The 22436-nt window shown below is 43.9% G+C and overlaps 1 protein-coding gene across 1 annotated transcript; it reads left to right on the plus strand.

Moving 5' to 3' along the window:
- Window positions 1-782: 782 nt before the first annotated feature.
- LOC115331901 lies at window positions 783-16362 on the plus strand. Its single transcript, XM_040209785.1, has 10 exons — window positions 783-1004; window positions 1363-1460; window positions 2057-2158; window positions 2239-2389; window positions 2486-2581; window positions 2651-2716; window positions 6528-6608; window positions 8770-8843; window positions 13046-13265; window positions 16201-16362. The coding sequence occupies exons 1-10, from the start codon at window positions 818-820 to the stop codon at window positions 16347-16349; spliced, it is 1224 nt and encodes a 407-aa protein (XP_040065719.1). The 5' UTR covers window positions 783-817; the 3' UTR covers window positions 16350-16362.
- The last annotated feature ends 6074 nt before the right edge of the window (window positions 16363-22436 follow it).

The raw sequence follows: 22436 nt of genomic DNA on the forward strand, positions 1-22436 counted from the left end.
ACGCCATAATCATTGCGATGGCACCAGCTTTTGTGGTAGTCGAATGGGGCAATGTGCGCTCCCCGAACTCTTCAAAGCATAGAGTCAGGAGTTCTTCCACTGAACCTGGTCCCAACACTTCGTCGTCAACGTGTTCCGCTAGGTCTTCGCTTGACTCCGGTTCCGACACTTCGCCGTCCATGTGTACCACTAGGTCCTCGCTTGACTCCGGTCCCCGCACTCTGCCGTCAACGTGTTCCGATAGGTATTCGCTTGACTCCGGTCCCGACACTTCGTCGTCAACGTGTTCCACTAGGTCCTCGCTTAACTCCGGTCCCCGCACTTCGTCGTCAACATGTTCCGATAGGTCTTCGCTTGACTCTGATCCCGACAGTAGCTCAGTCTTGAATTTAAAAAGATTAATCCTCGAAATCGCAAAACTACTCAATGCTAAAAAAAAAAAATATATATATTCACGGTGCCATTTTATTTTATCCTCCATAAAGAATTACTCACTAATCTTTTTTTTTTGTGTTTATATTACCACGTTATTTGTTACTCTACTATTTCTTCGAAGTGTGGTTTAATGGAAATAGCAACACGGCGAAAAACAGATTTCGTAAAATCTACTGATTCTTGTGCAAATTTACTTTTTGGGGATCAATCTGCTGACTTTTTTTTTCTCCGTCTGGCAACACTGCGTCGTACTCACGTGGGTAAAGTGAACTGAAACACACGTGGTTTTTGTTGTTCTCTGGCGTGTTTTGGAGTTTTGTTGCCACGCAACGTTGGTATCCCGCGTATACGGCTCTGGTATCTCGCAATAGATCCATGCGAAATGCATGCCTATGTTAAGTTCACTGATGGTGTGCATTTGATTTTGCCCACTTCCCTGGTAAAGAAATTCACGCCTCGCGATGCTGCCGACTTCGACGCGACCCGGCTGTACGAGGCCTACTGGGTTTCAGATTCCGGCGAAGGCGAAGATGAGGACTTCTACAACGCCAACGTTATCCTTCTGGGCGGTAAGTAATTTATTAGGGGTTAAAATAACCTTCCATGCTTTTGTGGGTTAAAAACATCATGCGAGTGCGAAAGCTAGTTTCAAGCCATAAGGCAGGTTTTTTTTTTCCTTCTCCTGCTTTCTTTCTTCTCTTCTTTTCTTTTTTTTTTTTTCTTCTTCTTTCTTTTTTTTTTCTTTTTCAAAATTCAGGCGTGATCACATAGCAAAGACCAGTTTGGGCAGGAAGAGACTGGGGCAGTAACTCTTAACTGCTTTCCTTTCGATCGGTATGTGTGTAGAACCTATTATACTCATGTCACTAAAAGGAGGGTGCTATTTAAGCGTGTTTTTTTGTTGTTGTTTTTTTGTTTTTTTTACAGAGAGTCTTGATGATCTTTTGAAGAAGATGCAACTGAAGCGGTACCCGATTCCTAGGATTTTGGATGGTAGTGCAACGCAGAAGCAGCCTGCAAGAAAGGCAAGAATAATAGTTTTGCTCTGTAATTGCTCTTAAAGACCTAACAAAGATGCCATCTCCAAAGGATACCAAGAACATTTTAAGCTCATTGTGTCCTTAAAAAAAATGGTTGAACACCACACACATGGACTAAATGCAAACGCGACCGGGAAGGGCAAATAAATACTGTTTGGAAAATATCTATTGTGCCAGGATAGGGCCAGCAGAACTTTGGAGAGGAAAGTGTTAAATACAGAGGTAGAAGAGGATACAAGAGACATCTCTATTTCACTTTTTTCTGTCCATGCGCACCGCGAAATGTTTTTTGGGGCAGGCACGCAGTAAAAATCATAGCGCAGAACCAGTCCATACTGTAGCAAAAATCATAAAAATAGCAACTCTATTTTTTTCCCGGGTTAGGCCTAGCTGCTTCTCGGCGAGTATCCCGATAAAATAAAGAACTGAAATTACTTCTCATGCCCATTTTTCCAGTCGCTTTCACTGGTAGTGGAGGTTGTTCCGTAGTAATTTGTGCATGCAAAGCTTACTAGCTTACTTATCTTGTGAGTATGACACTGCTTGAGTAAATATTTGATATTTCTACTGTTTTCATTTAGCATGTCCAAGACCTTGGACGAAAGGAAAAAAAGAACCGGAAGGAGATTGGCAAGCGGTCGAGGCTTGATGACATCGCTGCAGATTTTAAGAAAAAGCAAAAGGTGCAGAATTATCAGACACCTAAATACTTTTGCATTCTGAAGTTATGATATTCCAACAGTGGCAATGTATTTTTACCCAGACCCAGGAGACGAGGGCAGCACCTCAAGAGGATAGGATCCTTCGACATCTCCTCCAGGAGAAAGAGGGCAAAATAAAAAGACTTCAGAAAGAGCTTGCCCAGGAACAGGCTCACAGCCGGAGGCTGGGTTTGGCCCTTGCAATGAAAATTGGTGTGCATGCTTCTCTTTCTTATTACGAACTGAGTCTTTTAAAAAAAGGAGCTATTATAACCTGCATTGCCGTTCAATTTCTACTTGGTTTTTCAGAAGCTGCCTCAGAACCGCAATGGAGGAGGCCTGGTACTTCAAGCGAGGAGCACCTGTTGGCTGAACCACCGTCTTTTGAAGGCATTGAACTGCTCGGTAAGATTCTAGTGTACAAATTTATTTCATCTTTTGATCATGCTTATCCGTGCATCAAATTTTGTTTAGAAGACTCGCCAAGTCGTCTAGTAGAGGAGGTCCCCAAAAGTCCAGTGCCATCAACCTCGTACACAGGCAAGTTTTAAGTTTGTGTTGAGCTTTTACCTGTTAAATGACTGTCAAATGTAATAACAGACAGTAAGATTATCCTTCCCAAAAACTGAGAAAAGTAAATCCGATTTTAATTCTGATACTCTCGAAAATACCGGCAAATTTCTGCAAGCCCAAATGCTGCGCTGGGCAGATGAATACACGGTGCCATTTGACAGAAGGCAACCCTCATGTAGTCACTGTAGTAAATAGAAACTTGTCATCTAGAGGAAGAGCTCATATGTTTGCTGCCTGACGTGGACCATAACTGTCCATCACTTACTGGCAAAGGAAGAAGACTGATTTATTCACAAAGAAAAACGAGAGCAAGTACAAAATGCTGGCATGACCGAGTTGAGGTGCCATATACTCGATTTACCCTTAAGCTGACAGTGCAGTGGAAGGTATGCACTGGATGTACCAATCGGAGCCAGCAACATGCAACATCAACGTGCGTTGTCATCGCGCCAGAGAGTGCGGTGACATCCCGCACAGCTGGCTCTGAATTTGGTCCATCCAGCACGTATCTTCTGCTGCAATGTCAGCTTAGGGTGAACAGAGTATAGTCTGCAATACAACCGTAATTTTCCACCACGCCGTCCACATCGACGGTCACCACCGATGCCATGTTCGCAGATAGAAGGAGACCGGCATGCAACGCGCGCGACCAAGCTCTCCTTGACCTCTGATTGGTCCATCGTTGCAGTCGTTCCCGAACGTAACGAGAAAGTTCAGCCCGGCTCAACTCCTTACGTTGCAAACGAACACGAACAAAACGACCGTTTGGCACTTCGTTGCTATGGTAACTTGTTGTTCCAACCGGTTGCGTTCGTTCGTAAGCGTAGTGGTCGCTCCGAACGCAACTGTCTGAACGGGCCTTCAATTGCATGTGCAAGTGACCCAAAGATTGAATTTTCTAAATCAACAGTAACCTTGAAGTTTGTTGATGGCAGTTGAATTAGGATCTAAGCAGTTTTCCTTTAAAGGGCTCCTCCAACGATATTTCTGCTTCTGCTTCTTCTTTTTTTTTGCGCTCCCTGCCTTTGGTGGTTCGGGAAATTCGGGCAACAAAGACAAGACCGCAAAAAGGGATGGTGCATCATATTTTAATTTGACAAGGCGCAGAACAGTTGATAGATGGTGGCGCAGCAGGATGCTAAATGCGCGTGGCGGGTACGTTAAAAGAACTGGCTTCCTGATTGGCCAGGTCCACCAAAAGTATCTTTCTGAGCACGGAATAATAAGTGACTGTTCTTACCTCATAATTATTTATGAGAGTTAAATTTTTAAGAACTATATGTAGTTTAATAAAGCAGGAAAAGAAGAAACAACAAAAGCAAGTTTTTTGTGATTTGTGCCGCCCCGTGGCATCCCTGTCGCGGAAACTGAAACCAAACTTTTAGACGACACATTGTACTTACAATAAAATAAAATACAATAAAATGCTAACATGCTCTCTCTTTTCGTGCGCTTTCACGAAACTCGGCTAGATGAGTGGGGACCCCAGTCACCCCCGTGGCGTGCAGGGGGCGACCTGGGTAACGGAGGGACGATGCACGAATGCAAGCACGGAGAGGCGAGCTGAGCGCCGGCGATGTGTGCGCGGCTTTGGAGAGGCGGCCATTCTATTTGACACGCCAGCGGCTTAACGGCGAAGGAATGTTGTGCACCTGCGTAAACCCAGTCCAAGGCAACACTGTACCAAGGATAGCCGACGCTAGAGTCACTATACAGCTACGATGTGGATCTGGCTGTGGAGGGGTGACAGCATGTATCGCGCGTACCATTGGCAGCTCCATTTACGTCAGAGTGGTCTGCTTTTGTAAATTTTATTTGCTTATAACTTCCCAATTAAATTTTATTTTGGAAAATGTGTTTTTTTTGTGTTTTTTTTGCGTTGCTTGTTGTCACTAAGCACAAGTTTCAGACCAGTCAGAAAATGATCGGAGGGGCCCTTTAAAGTAAGAGTTTGCTTATGGCACTTCTTCCTTTTCGCTAGTTCTATACCAAAACCTACTCGAAACCTATCTTGAAATGTGCTCAAAACCTGTTCAGAGTTTACTTGACACCTATTGCGAAACTCGCCTTGAAACTGTGTGTTCACCAACCATGGGCTCTTTTGGAAAAAGAAGCTGGCCCCTGGTGAAATTCGAACTGTGCCAGTGCCGGTCAGTGCAGTTAAAAATCAATGCCTTCATCTACTCGGCCACTGTCACAAGTCTGGTAGGGTGTATGTAGATGGGCGTTATAAACCACACACCAGCACGTCTGTGGTAGCACATTGACACGCTGGTGAGATACTCCACGGTATTATTTCTTTTCAGGCAACCTTTCCGGAGCGGAAAAGTCTACTGACGAACCTTCACTGGGCCGAGCTCCTTTTCCGTCAGCTGACCAGCAACCAGGCAAGTACAGAAATGCTCAAAAGTGGCAGAAAGCAGATTTCTGATACAGTTTGTTTACGGTGGTGATTAACTCTACGGTCTGTAAGGATCCTAAAAATGCGCTCCCTGCCTGTGGTGGTTCGGGAGATTCAGGCAACAAAGACAGGACCGCAAAAAGGAATGGTGCATCATATTTTAATTTGACAAGGCGCAGAACAGTTGATAGATGGTGGCGCCGCAGGGTGCTAAATGCGCGTGGCGGGTGACGTTAAAAGAACTGGCTTCCTGATTGGCCAGGTCCACCAAAAGTATCTTTCTGAGCACGGAATAATAAGTGACTGTTCTTACCTCATAATTATTTATGAGAGTTAAATTTTTAAGAACTATATGTAGTTTAATAAAGCAGGAAAAGAAGAAACAACAAAAGCAAGTTTTTTGTGATTTGTGCCGCCCCGTGGCATCCCTGTCGCGGAAACTGAAACCAAACTTTTAGACGACACATTGTACTTACAATAAAATAAAATACAATAAAATGCTAACATGCTCTCTCTTTTCGTGCGCTTTCACGAAACTCGGCTAGATGAGTGGGGACCCCAGTCACCCCCGTGGCGTGCAGGGGGCGACCTGGGTAACGGAGGGACGATGCACGAATGCAAGCACGGAGAGGCGAGCTGAGCGCCGGCGATGTGTGCGCGGCTTTGGAGAGGCGGCCATTCTATTTGACACGCCAGCGGCTTAACGGCGAAGGAATGTTGTGCACCTGCGTAACCCCAGTCCAAGGCAACACTGTACCAAGGATAGCCGACGCTAGAGTCACTATACAGCTACGATGTGGATCTGGCTGTGGAGGGGTGACAGCATATATCGCGCGTACCATTGGCAGCTCCATTTACGTCAGAGTGGTCTGCTTTTGTAAATTTTATTTGCTTATAACTTCCCAACTAAATTTTATTTTGGAAAGCTTTTTTTTTTTTTGTTATTGCGTTGTTTGTTGTCACTTAGCACAAGTTTCAGACCAATAAGAAAATTATTGGAGGGGCCCTTTAAAGTAAGAGTTTGCTTATGGCACTTCTTCCTTTTCGCCAATCCTATGTCAAAACCTACTCGAAACCTATCTTGAAATGTGCTCAAAACGTGTTCACAATTTACTTGACATCTATTGCGAAACTCGCCTTGAAACTGTGTGTTCACCAACCATGGGCTCTTTTGGAAAAACAAGCTGACCCCTGGTGAAATTCGAACCTGTGCCAGTGCCGGTCAGTGCAGTTAAAAATCAATGCCTTCGTCTACTCGGCCACTGTCACAAGTCTGGATGGGTGCATGTAGATGGGCGTTATAAACCACACACCGGCACGTCTGTGGTAGCAGATTGACACGCTGGTGAGATACTTCACGGTATTATTTGTTTTCAGGAAACCTTTCCGGAGCGGAAAAGTCTACCGACCAACCTTCACTGGGCCGAGCTCCTTTACCGTCAGCTGACCAGCAACCGGGCTAGTACAGAAATGCTCAAAAGGGGCAGAAAGCAGATTTCTGATACAGTTTGTTTACGGTGGTAATTAACTTTACGGGCTGTAAGGATCCTAAAAATGCCAGAGTTGTGATCATGCGCACCATATTTTTGTGTTAAAACAGCAATTCAAAATGGCAGCCAGAATGACAAAGGGTGCCCATCAACAAACAGCAAGTGAAGGTTTCCCGCGCCCCTGACTGGCCGACCCGTAGGAAATTTCTTGAATGTGTCTGTGCATCGTAGCCCAAACCTTGTTTCTCAATGGCGAGTCTTTTGTCGCACCATTGTGCCATGGAACTATCAAATCTGTCGCCCCGCAAGCTCGAGAGACCGGAATGGACAGCAGACATGGGGGCCATATTGTACGATGCCATCCCGATTAGCGACATTGATGACGGTCATTGGAAGCGTTCGCTCTAGGAAGCATGCTAAGCGGATACAAGAAGGTGCAAAGAAAATGTATTTTACTGTTTTCAATACGATGATTACAGTACTGTTGCCCACACTGCGGAAAATGTGTTTCTCTCGAAGTATAATTTGAAACGAGCCTAAAAAGGTAAAATGATGTTTGCAATCTTTGCAAAATGTAGCATTTTCATTAGTCAACTTTTACCGGTGGACCAGGGTGTTTCCTTCGTAGAGAATAGTTTGAATTTATTTCTATTGCAACGTGCTCGATATTTGGTTTTATAGTCTGAAACTTTTAATATGCACTAGCTGACACCTACTACACAATACAAAACCAAAACCAAGGTTCTTCAAAAACCTGGTTGCACCCTCCTTACCATTCTCTGATGTGGAAAGGGAGGGAGGCGCAGGTTGTGTCACAAGCTGCACCGGTGGATGTTGTGTAAGGGCAGGGAGGTTTACCATTTTTACTTTGTGTGAGCAATTTTCTTGGGGTTGAAGATTAGGAAAGGGACAGCGTGTATCACGTTTGGGTAAATTTCTGCCTGTAGTATACTTCTTTTCAGCGCAGGTTAGCAAAAGGCAAAAGTATTTTGCGATTCATTTGGAGCAACGCAGCAGATGTGTCAACTATCCCCAAGGAAAAGTGCACTTTGACTGTGCATTGTCATGTTCTACGCTCATACATTCTAATTGGGGCCCATCTTTTTCACTTGCCAAGTTCGCTGAAACCAAGGAGGTTATAAATAGTAGGAGGGGGCACATTGCAATATGTGTGAAGCCTAGTCATAAACAGTTTAAACGATTTTGTGCCCAGCGTGACCTCAGATCTCTCTGGCGATTGGTGCGCGTGACATGTCACCTGGGAGATGGATGGTTGATTGTAGGACTCCTTGCAGGCTTGCGCGCGCTCCGTCCGGTAGGTTTTATCAGATCGAAGGCTAGACTGTGATGTATTCTAGTACCCCATAGCTTGACGAAGGCTAGCTATGGTCACGTGATGTGGCAACGTTGGCATGGTAAGTGAGGAGAGTAAGGAGGAAAATGAGAAAGAGGCGAGGCGTCAAGGGAGCATGGCTTGTGGAGGCTACACAGCCGACGTCATGCCCTCTCCTACCCTTCTATCCTCCTTGGCTGAAACAGAGTTTAGTCTGTTAATCATTTTAGTGGATTTCAAGAGCCATTCTTGGGAGCAAACCATCTCCTTGTCCCAAATATTTCTGATGAAATAAGCTCTACACCTGAGTGCAAGTCAAGATAATACTGCTGACATACTGTGTCTATTTTGGTGCAACATAAGAAAAGTACAAGCTTCGCCTTCAGCTCCTGATCGTTTCCTTCCGTCGTATGCGGCTGAGTGTTTGCTGAAGTGTTACTAAAGATAGAAAGGTTATGCTGGAGGCAAAGCTGTTACTATTTTTCTTCTGTGGCAACAGCGTATGGTATCGAATATTTAAGACAACCCTGAGACAGGGGGCACAGAAAGGGGACAGAACACGATCAAGTTTCTTGTGAGACTTCGTCGTGTTCTGTCCCCTTTTTGTGTCCCCTGTCTAAGGGTTGTCTTAAATCATGATTGTAAACCAGCTCGTTCTGTGTTTTGTCCCTTGTCCGTATCCCCAGTCTCGGGTTTACAACTATGCTAAACCAGCTCGGCTGCGCCTTATCACTCATTATAGTATCCAAATTGATAAGGATTTCGAATCTAAGCAAAGATACTACCTTGCTTGCAGGATTCCTGCTGCCAGAGCCCGCTCTACCATGTGCAGGCCCTGCACCACCAGTGCTGATCGAAGGAGATGGAATGGTAAGTGACCAAAATTGCTGTGAAGGAACAATGAAGACGATTTAGGAACTTTGTTTGACGACTGAAATAGGCTTCATGTATAATCCAGGGAATGTTGACCAATTTTTGGCCCTAATCGTCGCCTGCGTGTCGCACAACTTAATAGACTGAGCTCACTAATCGTTGGCGCATGCATCACGCCACCATAACTGTAGTTCACTGGATGCTGATGGCAGTACACCAGACAGCTCGTGCTTTGCTCGCGTAGGCTAGGCTTGCAGCTGGCTTGTGGCATGTGCAAAAAGACTGCAGCTCCCAGGACACATTGCGGCAGCGGCGGCCATATTTATGGTCATATTTACGGCCATATTTACTAGAGTCCTTCGTTACTTTCCTAGTCATGGAACTTCCCCGTAACACTATGGGAGCGCTTCGTGTGCTGCAAAGCGTGACTGTGCAGTGGCGCTAGCGTAGACAGTTCAGCATAACTGGACAGCAGATGGGCATTCAGTAAACGCAGTGGTTGGCCCCCCGGAGCCCACAATCAAGCCCCACGGCCGGTTCGCTCATCTTGCGGTTGCGGTTAAGAGGAATTTTTATGTCGCAATACCAGCTCCACGGGGACATGGAAGTACCTAGCGCCCCTGCCTGATGGCGCGAAAATCCGTGTCACTTCAAGCACTAAAGTTGGATTTCGCATGCACAAACTGACCGCAGAGGCTTGCAATTCGAGTCTAATTAAAAGCACCCTTGCACTTTAGGAGTGGCAGGTAAAGTTACGGCCGGGGAACACCAAGATGAGCCAAAATGATAGATAAATCACGCTATAAAAAAGCAGAATCGGGACTTGGCGTGGAAGGCTTCGAATTGTGGCATGATAGGACTTCTATGTTATAAATTATATTTTACGCGTGTCTTACTTTTTAACTGTGATCCTTTTTTAAAAATTGTGCTTGCTGTGTCTAAGTTTTTCTTTCTTGCTCAACTTATCTTTTATAAGTTAGTATTACAAAATGTTATTGTTATTATTATTTTAGTACTTAATTTTATTATATTGTTATTTTTATTATTACAATAAAATAATATTACAAAATATATATATGTACATAATATTACAAAACTGTTGTCACAGCAAAATGTAGAAACTTTTATCGCATTTCACGCAAGTAAACGTTTAATCTTTTATCTGGGTTTTACAACTTTCTCATTGCAACTACAGCTGCTAGATTTTTTTTTTTGTGGATGTTTCAATTTTTGAGTTTACACAACTGCAGTGTCTGTTAGGGCCAAATATGCGCCTTCTGTTATTGAATGAGTCGTAGCAAGCACCTTGAATATTGAAAAAACAGATAGAATTGTAGTTGCTGGGGAAACAACGTTTGTTTCGACCCAGTTTGTATGAAAGTCATGCTAATGCCATTATGAAAGTCATGCTGATACCATTACCTTGGCTTCCTTTTAACAAACATGAAACCATGTTATCAGCGCAGTAACTTAGCTTGATCTTTTTTTTTCTTCAGGCTTGTCGATTTAACAGGTGATTCAAACAATAAAAAGTCTGTGGCACAGTCGTGCAAGTGGTAAAAAAAGCAAGACATGCGTAAAATATAAATCTGAAAAAAAAAAAAGGTGTTTAGTGTTGGCGCGATTTGAACCCAAAACTTTCACGCAGCGATGACAAGACTCAACACCGTTACCAGTCCGCCACGCAAGACGGCAGAACTTGCGCAGCTGGCGCAGACCTATATGTATAACACCACTGCTTTTGTCTTGCGTGATTTATCTTTTATTTTGGTGCATATCGACCTTTTCCGGCTGTAACTTTACCTGCCGCTTTTAAAGTTTAAGGGTGTGGTTAATTAGACTTGAATTGCAAGCCTCTGCGGTCAGTTTCTGCGAGCAAAGTCAAACTTTTGTGCTCGAAGCGACACGCATTTCTGTACCATTAGGCAGGGGCATAGGGTGCTACATAGTTCCATGTCCCCAAGGAGCTGGTCACGTGACATAAAAATCCCTCTTGGCCACAGCTGCAAGATGAGCAAACCGGCCCAGGGGACTGATTTTTGTCACGGGTGGGAGAAAAGTCAGAGTCTGCTCTCGCTGAGGGATGCTAAAATACTGTTAGCAGACACGTCGTCCGGTAACGCAAGGGAAAAGTGTGGTTTGTCTGCTATGAGGCATCGACGCCATTGTGGGCCGTATGGTACTAATTATGTCCCACGGGCGGGTGGAGAGGTCGGGAAAAAAAAGTTAAACTGAGAACATCTACTATTTCCTGAAGGGCGCAGTTGATGACCTGTGCTTCATTTTGAAATGCGAATTCCATTCGTTCTCCTGTCGTACATAACCTGACATCCGCTGGTGAATAATTAAGAATTAGAAACAAGCACCTACCTCGCATGCGAGAGCTTTCCTCTTCCGTAAATAGGTGAGGACTTCTGACCTACTTAGGATTATGAAAGCTCTCGTATGCCAGGTAGGTGTTCATTTCAAATTCTTAATTATTCTCGGGTGGATGTTGGGTTACGTACGACAGGAGGACGTATCCAAATTTTCTAAACGATGCACAGGTTGTCGATTGCGTCCTTCAGGAAATAGCGGAGGTTTCCAATTTAACTTTGTTTTCGATCTCCTCTATAATCTCACCACCTGCTAGCTAGTATCTGCTAGCAAGTGGCGTCTCTGTTCCGTCAGCAAATGACACCTCGTGGCAGACGAACCGCGCCTCTTTTGTAGCAGACGAACCCCGATCCGGCTGAGATCGTGCTCTCACCACTGACCAAAATCGGGCTCCATGATTAGAAAGTTTTAACATATTAGGTGACAGCGTCTCTAAATCGACTGGAACAGAAACTGCCAGTAAGCTTCACAGCCATTCTTTTTTTTTTTTTTCGGCATGTCAACAGATTTGCAGCTTTCAAATGCGAGGTTAGAATGCCAGAGTTTAAACGATACTGGATTATCTGAGACCTTAATTTTAAGCGCAGTCACGAAGAATGAGCATCATGCTGCCGATTCAAGTACTTTGCGCAAAGGCAAGTGTGAAATTGTGGGTTGCGTGTGCGTAGTCGCGCACTGGAGACTTTGCGCGAAGATAAGCGTGAGTTTGCGGGTCGTGTGTGCGTAGTCGCGCACTGCATGACCAGGCATGAGTGGCATTTTCATTCGTAACTGCTGTATTTGTTAAAGCATATGGGTAAACCTGCAGTCCAGAGGAAGAGCAAGAAGACACGCGAGCAGAATACGCGCAGCACGGCCGACCTGAACACAGTCTTTCAGCACGAGAGCTGCCGCTCGAGTCCCGTAATGAAGTTTGAAATTGTGCAGTAGATTTTCAGTGAGCTTGCTGTTCTTAGATCCAAATAGGCAAGTAGCACCCTAAAAAACAGTCCGCTTGCTTTTTTTTTTTTCTCGGTCACAGGTTTTTTTGTGAGTATACGTAAACGTCCACAATTACACCTTCAAAGAGGCATCTCCGCGTCAACACCGCTGGTTCCTCTCTTAAAGCTTGGCATTTTAGTGAAGGTATGTTTAAAGTATTCTCGTATGCAAGAAATTGTCAAGCAAACGGAGGATAGCAAGAGTATAGGTGGTTTGTCCTTACTTTTGACAGGAGCTTCTGTTCCTGTATCAAACTTCGGTGGAAGTTTCATGACCAAAAGCATTATTAAGGACTCTGGTTTCCCATTCAAAAGTAGTGTAAGGCTTCTTCCTCATTGATTTTCTCATTCTCGGCGTCCACGGTGGGTTCTTTGCTACCTACCAACACCACGAAGTCTTCGTTTGTTGGAGCACCGCACACCACCACAGTGCTGTCAACATCCACGTAGAGTTTGCACAGCCCCTTGAAACCTAATACCCTTGAAAAAAGAATTTCAGTGCCCTTAATACTCCTGGAATTTATTTGCATTCATTGTATTTCTTAAACATAAACACGCAGGCGGGTCAGTTATTGTCATTATTTGAATATCGGGAAAACTTTGTTCCGGCTCTTTTCTTTAAAACTTAGGGCCAAGCAAACTCGTGACAATAAAATGGCGTGTGCACTTAACCCGCAACGGCACATGATCTTGTTATATGGCAGTATCATTATGAAGTTCAACGTTGGGTTTGATAATGTGACTAAGACTCACTGTTTTGCCAAACTGTGGTAGTCTACTAGATGGAATGTTTTCCAGATTAGTAGATTATAGTGTTCACAAGGAAATTCTTATTGAATGCAGGTTCACCTTGGCAGTGGACTAAAAGTCGCCAAGCTTAAGCTTGATGATTTGGTATCGAAGCTACCGGAACAACGCTTCGTAAAGGACCTTTCCCGGACGATCTACTCTACTGCTGAGCTCTGTGCTCGCAGCGTGACCGGAGAGCCGAGCCGGCGCTTTCTGAAAGAGGGCGCGAAAGGAAAGCTGCCGGTGACACCTGCAAAGATGATGGCCCTTGCAAGTAAGTGCATAGACTGTCAAAATATATTAGAATGAAAAGGGGTCAACTTTCAACAAATAATGTAATAATGTAGAAAGTTGATAGAGTTGGTAAATGTCTTAAAAACAATGAGTTGAGTGATGTGCTGTCCTTGTTCAAGTCTTTTTTAAATTTAAACTATTTGGAAAACCATAAATTTATTGAGGTTCACTTGGAAAACTAACAGGAATAATAAGGTTGAAGTATTAGACAACTAAATATTTAATAAATGAACTTGTGCTCACAAACAAAATAAAATTGGTGGCGACTAGCGTTGGCGGTGTCGATGTCAGCGTGACTGGTAAGACCTTACCATAACCCAAGACTATCTGCCTGCAGCCACCATGTGCTTCCTTTTACACACATTCGACAGCCAAGAACATTTCCTAGAATAGAAAAAACAAGCTTTCATGGTTATATTTAACTGGGACATTCCAGACAACCAGAGGATAAAAAGAACTACCGGTGCCCAATATTGGGCCTCTGCCCAAGAGCTAAATGTGCTGCCATCTTGGCCATGCATGCTGCATTATGTTTTGTGAAAGCTTTGCAAATGCAATCCCTCTGCTTTTTTTTTTTTTTTTTGCTTAAAGGGCCCCTCCAACAATATAATTATGTTTCTGCTTTTTTTTGCGCTCCCTGCCTTTTCTGTGGTTTGGGGGATTTGGGGAACAAAGACAAAACTGCAAAAGAATGGTGCATCATATTTTCATTTGACAAGGTGCGGAATGGTTGTATCGATGGTGGGCGCAGTGTGGTGCTAAACGTGCGTGGCAGATGACTTTAACGGAGCTGGCTTCCCGATTGGCCAGGTCCACCAATAGTTTGTTCCTGAGCACGGAATAATAAGTGTGAATGTTCTTACCTCATAATTATTTATAAAAGTTGTTTTTATTGAGCTCTAAGACTAAGGAAAAAACTAAATGTACTTTAATAAAGCCCAAGAACAACAAAAACAAGCTCTTTGCGACATGTGAGCCGCCCTGCGGCATTCATGTCGCGGAAACTGAAACCAAACTAGCAGACGACGCATTGTACACACGTGCTCTCTCTTCTCATGCACTTTTACGAAACTCGACTCAGTGAGTGGGGACCCCGGTTGTTGCGGCATGCGGGGGGGCGACGATGAAGGACGATGCACGGATGCAAGCACTGAGAGGCGAGCTGAGCGCCGGCGATGCGTACGCGGCTCTGAGAGGCGGCACGCCCACCGCCCAGCGGCTCTGCGGCAAAGAAACACAAGGCACCACTGTATCAAGGATAGCTGACGCTAGAGTCACTATTGAGCGACGATGTGGATCCGTCAGCGGAGGAGCCGCCGCGTGTTTTGCGTCTACCATTGGCATCTCCATTTACGTCACGCAGTGGCCCACTTCTGTAAATTTCGTTTGCTTATAGTGTCCCGAATAATTTTTATTTTGCAAAGCGGTTACCGTATTTACTCGAATATAACGCGCCCTCGATTGTAACGTGTACCCTTTTCTCGAGGTCCGAAAAAAGAAAAAACGCCATGACTTCGATTGTTACGCGCGCCAGATTTTGTAGGTTAAATACAGAAATTAAACTTTTTCTCACTTGGAACAAAGGTTTATTCCGAATGCTTCAATCTTGCGATGAAATGAACGGCGCTGTCTCGCCGGCAAGGTCGTCATCATGGCGACGGTCTGGTGCAGCGCTCGTGGGACAGTATGCATCACTCGTCATTGTTGTCGGACAACTCCTTATCGCTGTCAACGGCCCAAAGCGTTTCATCTTCGGTGCCGTCCATAGCGTTAGGAATTCCACACTTCTTGAAGGCCTTGATAACCATGGCAGACGGGATCGTGCACCATGCATCTTTCACCCATCGCACGTGATGCGGCCCAATTTCCATCGCTCTCTGCGTACAATATCCCTTTTCTTTTGAATCCAGCATCATGGTGAACGCGGTGGGTCTTTGCAGTGGGAACTTCCACGCTGATATGAAAGAAACACAGGAGCTGGCTACGCAGCTTCTTAGCGCGTAATGGGCGGCTATTTTGGAATATCGATGGCGATATGGTAGCGCAGTTTTGGTCGCACTCGTTTGTAGCGCACATGCGATTTTTGGACCTTAGTTAGATTCGAGTAAATACGGTAGTTTCTCAGTGTTATTGCGTTGCCTGCGGTCACTCTCGGCACAAGTTTCAGACCAGTCAAAAAATTATTGGAGAGGCCCTTTAAATCTCTGTATTCGGGAATGGATGGACACATTTCCAGGAATAGACGGAGACATATTCCCTGTAAATCAGCTCTTAAAATTATTAGTTACATGGTCATGGATGTTTTACAATCTGGATTTAAGTTGATTGGTGTCTTTGGCCAGGTGTTTTGGTACTGCCAACCTAGGTTTATAATTGCCACTGTAGCCACTTGTGGAATGTTTTTGTTAAAATGTTTACCATATGATTTGTAGACTTGCACTGAGTTAATTTAAAAGGAAGTGAAGGATGTGCCCGTTCTGTCCTTCATCTTAATGTTCCTATTAATTCTTCCGTGGCATATTACCGTTAAGATTTCATCCATTAAAAAAGAAGCAATTTTTTTCAATGCTATGTATATATATAGTTAAGAGTTCAAAACCATATGCTTTGACCTTGATAGATCTACTTGCAAGTTTCAAATGATGTTACGCCCACACCAACCTGAATGTACCGATGACATTTTGACAATACTTGTCATGCATGGTCGCTCTCGAATTGCGCTTACCTATTGGTAGAAAGAAAAATTCTGTCTTTGTGTTGTGCATTTCTAGTGCTTCAAAAAATTTACAGGGAATTAAGCCCTCCAGTTCCTTTAAATTATATATATTATGTTTGCGAAATTATAACAAAAAGAAAAAAAAAGTTTTTCTTCCTTGCACAGCTGTTTAACGCAGATATATTTACAATTTCTCCAGGTGGCCTGATGTACTATGAGAGGGCAAAGAAGCCAGAGGCTGAACGTCGCCCGATCCTGGAGCTCCAGACGGTAGTCCGCGACATCCTAAAAGACTTCTTGCCTGATGTTGCGAGGCAGGGCAGGAGGAGGGTCGCTCCGAAAGAATAAAATGGCAGTGATTCCTTATACCGTTTCACAGTGGAATTATTTACTCAACGGCAAGTACATACTAGTTGTACCAGCGTGACAAGTTAATGTGACCAGTTGAACCACCATGACCAGTTCAACCGGTTCAACCAGTATGACCAGTGTGACCAGTTCAACCACCATGACCAGTGTGACCAGTTCAACCACCATGACCAGTGTGACCAGTTCAACCAGTATGAAACTGGTCAAACTGGAGCAATATCCAAGTTTGAAACTGGTATCAGTTTGAACTGGTTGCCAGTTTAAACTGGTCTTTCCAATAGGGCTGTTTAATCGGATTGATGAAGCTTGAGATGTTTATGTCAGCCCTCCTTGACACCGCGTTTATCTTACGGTGCCATGACTCTATGCGGTTGTGGGTCCCTGGTTTTCGCGGTGGTCCGACTGTTGAACGGAAAAATGGCCATTCAACCAGGTGTCATCAAAATAGCCATTGACAAACACCGGAGATTGCGGAATGAAAGTAATATAATGAAATTACTTTCAGTGGTATTGAAATAATGGAATAATCACTTTTCTAAGCCGGTATTTTTGTGATGTAATGAATTGCTTTAACGCTGTAATTTCGAAAAATTACTTATTACTTTTGACATTACTCTTGCCCCAAACGAGAAAGTTCATTTTGAGAGCGTTAAAAAAATAGAAACAGCATTTTGCATGGTGAGATGCCGTAAGACATAAAAGAAAATAAATGACGGCCATCTGAGCTCAAAGCCTCATACCAAAAACGCGACAGACGCACAAAAACGGGCTGGAAAACCGAAGGAAAACCTTATGTGTAAAGATATTGCTGGAAGGCCACGGCTCACGAACTACAGGCAAGACAGAATCACGGCGTCACGTCATCTCTACGATACTATACTTTGTTCATTCTAAAGCTGCCAATGCGGTGGAAAGTACCAGCCTACTAATACCAATCAACCAACTTCCTTTGATCACCTGACACGTTCCTTTCTTTGCACGTGTGTATGTGTGAGAGCGTGGTTACTTGGCGAAATATAGACCTGTGACTGTTGCAACGAGCACGCAGCTTCCACTGCATTATCAGCTCACTCATGAACGTCAAATAGGCTGCAAGGCGAAGCGCACACCACTAGTGAGGTCAACAGATTTTGAAACCTGAGACAACAGAACAAACAGATCCCTAGCCTTCTTGCTCTTTCGTCAAGCAAGGTCAAACCGTAAGCTCCGTTCACTGTGGACAACAAACGATCGAAATAAATAGCTAATCTCAAATGCGTTGTCAATGCCCCAGAACGTTTCGTGCGTATCGTTGGCCTTGTTAATTTAAGTAAAGGTGCTTTTTGTAGTCGGAAAAGTCTGGGATCGAGCAAATCATGTGCCGCTCCCGGTAGGCCTCGCTTAATTTTTTTGCGAAGTTTATTCGGGAATAAGCTTACGAGCAGATAGTGTCACCCCTTTGTTTGCAAATAAAACGATTTAGAAGCCATTTTTTTCTCTACTGGCGACTCCTCTGCCTAGAAAATATGCAGGCGCCTTGTGTGACAACGTGCAACGACTCGTGCTCTTCCGGTGTTTGTGGCCAATACTTTTTTTGAAGAATGATCGGAAATACGTCTAGTAGTGCTCTTGGGAGATTGGGCTTAGATTGCGTCCGAGGTGGAAGAAAAACATTTCACGTGACGACTCCTTCCTAGAGCGAGGTCCCATGGACCAACTTAACATGCTGACAAGGTCATTAACTTATAAATGAGGAAGCCGGAAATAAATCACCCTTTATCACATCATACTTTACATATTACTTTAGTTTTGATAATATAATTACTTTTAGTATTTCTGAATTCGTTACGTAAATATTTAGATTTTTTCACTCCTTAAAAAGTGATAAAAATGCATCTAATTACTATTTAAAAAACAATTGCTATATCTGACGAAGACAACTTGCGCTGCTGACAGCGATAACTCATGCTCGTTCGTAGCAGCACGACAATCACCAGAAAAGTGCCAAAAGCGACTGCTTGCGATCGAACTTCCAAGGTTGTTATGGGAGAGGGCACCAAAGACGGCAGACAATGGACGCTTGAAACGACCCAACTGATTAAGAACTATGGTGGAAGCGGGGAGGTTGTTTCGGAATGGGGCTAAATGAGAATAGATGAAACGAGAAGGTCGTTTTGAACCGGGTTGAAACGTGAAGGTACAGACGAGAAATTGGAAATGCGAATGGGTCGAAACGGGACCCACCAGATAGAAAAAATATCCAACATTGGTCAACACCCCTCACATCTCTCCTTTTCCACCGACAATAACATACTTAAGAATTTAGACTAGTTTTAACTGGTTCGTTCACGTACACATAGATATTATTAAAACACGTAGCCTTGCTAGCTAGACGTAAATATTCACTTACGAACCCTTTCTAGCAAATTTTATCTTTATCTACAACGTTAGTATCGTTCCAACCAACGCAGAAATCAGAGCAACTAAAAAACATGCTTACCCAGCTCAGAATATTATCTGTTTTTTTTAGTGCACGCTTGTGTTCGCATAACATATTGTTGAGACACCTCGCAGTCTAAGCTACGTAGATAGAACCACATTTCATAAACAAAGCTAAGGTCACAAGCCACCGACGGTTATGTATGCTTATTTTCACACGTTACGTGTCCTGACAAAAAAGCCCTTAATCAAAGAATAAAACTCAGGTTTATAAAGTACAGTTACACCGAACCAATTGCAATCGCCTTCAGGTTATAAGAACCGTATGAAAGTAAGGCAGCAGACAACCTTTGCTTTTATCGAAGCCCTCTAAGGGCTGCTTATTAGCTCAAGCTAATAACTGGAAAACAACTAATGGCGCATCCTCCCTGAGTGCCGTGATGACTTACCACGACATACCGTCTTAAGAGTCATCATGGAGTACTGAAACGCGGTCGGAAATCATGGGAGGTATTTTGTCGACGTCACGACGAAGCAGTCAGTGGTTGTCCCCTGCGAGAAATTATAGCCTTCACTGGACAACGAGGCCCGAGTTGTGACTGACTGCGCAGAGGGTACAAGAGTAATATTCGTAATCCTTGTCAAGTTCGGTTTTCTTTGTCAGCCGTACGTGTTTCGGAGAAGTGTTTTAAAATCTGTCTTAGAATGAAGCCGTCGATATCTCATACCGCTGCTTAAATTTACGAAGTAGCACACAACATTTCCTCCAATGAGCAACAAGTTGTATTCCTTGACAAGTCAGTAAAGTGTGTCAGCAGAGTGGTGGTATAGTATCTGTGCATTTGAGATTTGGTGCTTTGCGGTTGTGCGTAAGGGGAATGATGAATTGGAACGTGATGAGGTGCCATTGTTACAAACGGACAAGTCGGGAAAGTTTGGAAACCTATCAAGGACGAGGTTTGATGGAAGGGTTAATACGGTTGAATTAACCCTTAGTAAGTAGTAGATTGACAATTACGATCGTTTTGAACTAATGGGAGATTTTGTCAGTGACAAACCAGACAATGACTGCTAGGGAGAGTTCGCTGTGCGTAATGTTTTGTTGCTAAAATACTTAAATATGTATTTGCATTCAAAATTAGGTTGAGGAGGCTTTTTAAGAAAAAAAAGTTCGAGGTGAATTTTAGCGCATCTTTGTCGTATGAAATTGAATGTCAAAACTATTTGAGTCGAACGTAATAATAGACTCGAGAAGACCCAAAAAAGAGATCACTGGGTGTGACGTCAGACCCAGAGGTATGACATCACACCCAGCGCCACAATGTTGATATATTTGTATAATACATCACGAATATTGCCTCTCACCGAACACACCGGAAAGGTGAAGCATCAGTACTATTTTCACAATGATGTTGTGGCTACATTGCGCATTAACCTGAACTGTAAATTGGATATTCGTGATCCCGGAGGCCAAATGAAGATGATTTAGGTGTGTTTGCTAAAAGTCGAAATCGCATTAGTTTCCCTTAAGGGTTGTAGTTAATGAGAATGGCTATTGGCAAATTGTTTTCGGGTTATATTTTAGAGAAGACTAAACACCGTTGAAGTTGCAAGCACCCTGGTTTTGCAGCATGCAGATCATATACTGACTCATATTGTCACGAATGTAAAATTATGAGGAGGCTAATACCTGAAGAAACTAAACGTTTAATGCAGCGAACTTGTGCCAAAACAGAACAAGAATAAATGGCGGGTAACAGGCGTCGCAGTCCTCGATGACGGCAGGATCGAGAGCATTGCAAAATTGTGGATCTGGCTCTCCACGCGGAGTCACTTATTTACACGCGTGGGGCTTCTCGAACAATCGGCGCGGGAGATTTGGAGTGTAGAACATTCGCACCTCTAACAAGCAACGGGAATTCCGAATTCGCCAGAGCCCGGCATTGACAGAAATAACAAAAAGATACGTAAAGACGAACGTATTGTTAACGGTACTGAATATGAGGAAGGGAAAAAGGGACGGACAACAACGACAAACGACAACTTCCATATAGCAACGAACATCTATTACCCCGAATTATGTATACCGAGTGATATTATTTATTCGAATTTTTTTTTTTTTTTAAGCGTCTTTACTACTACGTGAAAGCCGTCGTCTTTACTATACGTTTTTCGAGCTCGGCGGACATTCGAGGGGCGAACAACGGTCACCGGCTTGGGTGTAATTAACTAAAATTCGTTAATTAACATTTTAATTAGTGAAAATAGTCTCATGGTTCCAATAATAAATTTGCTGAGCGTCGCCCAAAACCACTAAATAAGTAATTTTTAGAAAAACTGAGCGCCTGAGAAGCGCAGTAGTGCGCTAAAGTTACCAATTGTGGAGCAGGTACAAGGCCGGGGCTAAGTAAGAGAACGAAAAGTTCCGCGGGTGTCTTACCGCAACCGCTAGCCTTGTACCTCCTCCACGAGTGGTAACTTTAGTGCACTACTTCGCTTTTCGAGCGCTGAAAGTGTTTTTGAAAATGTCAGATTTAGTGGTTTTCGATAAATCTCAGCAAGTGTCCAGTTAAAACCATATGTCTATTTCACGAATAAAAACTTAACTAATGAATTTTAATTATTAGCCGACTTATCGCAAAGATTAGACACCCGCATAATGTCCCCCTGTGCGCATACCTCACTCTCACAAACCGCATAAGTGTGGCTTTCATGGCTTTTTTTTTTAACAAATCTGTTTTGCGTAAAAAAAATATCACCCGGTACATAGGGTAGGCGGAGAGAACAGGGGCGAAGGGGAAACGGAAATGAGAAGGTGACAAAACTTTTAGGGCACGTCACTGTTCTGGATGCCAGGGAAAAGTTCTGCACTGATGAAGCTTATCTCCTTCGCAGATAACTCGATGGAGGGGGAACCGAAGCTGACCTTGCTGTGGTGCATCGCGAAGGCTTGTATTAGGGAGTTTTAGTAGACCGTGTTTCCCCTCCGCTAACCCTCCCCAACGAGGAAACCGCCACGGCGCCTGCGTGCCGATGGCCCTGGCTGTAGAGTTCCGGGCAGCGGAGGGGCTTAGCGGAGGGGAAAACACGGTCTACTAAAACTCTATTCTTTCGCGCCCGTGTCGTGAACTGTAACCACCCATTCTTTCGGTCGAAAGGAAGCCGACTGAACAGGGTCCGCACTCCGAAAAGTGCTTCGCGATCAGTTGAAAGGAAAACTCAGTGACACTCTTGACCTCATTTGCGTGCTCTCGTAAGCGGTCGTTGAGGCAGCGCCTCGTGTGTCGAATGTATCTTGCACCGAACTACAGGGGAACAGAGTACACACACTCTTTACTGCAGGACACATATCTTGTTTTGTGCTTCTTCTGACATGAACGCGCTGGTCCGGGGTTGTTTACTTTCTTGCAAATGGAAGCTAACTTGAACTTGCAAGAGAACAACTGCAAGTTCCATCAGTCATTACTTATTTCAATAATTAAAAAGTTCATTAACATATTTTAAATAATTAGTCAATTTATTGCAAAGATCAGCCACCCCAATAATGTCCCCCTGAGCGTATAACTCACTCGCACAAACCGCATAAGTGTAGCTTTCATGGCTTTTCTTAAACAAATCGATAAGCATAAAAGACACGCTATATATATA

Source organism: Ixodes scapularis, unplaced genomic scaffold (assembly GCF_016920785.2).
Source record: "Ixodes scapularis isolate PalLabHiFi unplaced genomic scaffold, ASM1692078v2 PGA_scaffold2__306_contigs__length_199485367, whole genome shotgun sequence".
Lineage (NCBI taxonomy): Eukaryota > Metazoa > Arthropoda > Arachnida > Ixodida > Ixodidae > Ixodes > Ixodes scapularis.

Excerpts from the sequence above, each read along its gene's own strand:
- LOC115331901 (XM_040209785.1), top strand. The coding sequence starts at position 818 with ATGCATGCCTATGTTAAGTTCACTGATGGTGTGCATTTGATTTTGCCC. Across the intron at positions 2,390-2,485 it reads GGCCCTTGCAATGAAAATTG|AAGCTGCCTCAGAACCGCAA; the intron begins GTGTGCATGCTT and ends TTGGTTTTTCAG. Across the intron at positions 2,717-6,527 it reads GCCATCAACCTCGTACACAG|GAAACCTTTCCGGAGCGGAA; the intron begins GCAAGTTTTAAG and ends ATTTGTTTTCAG.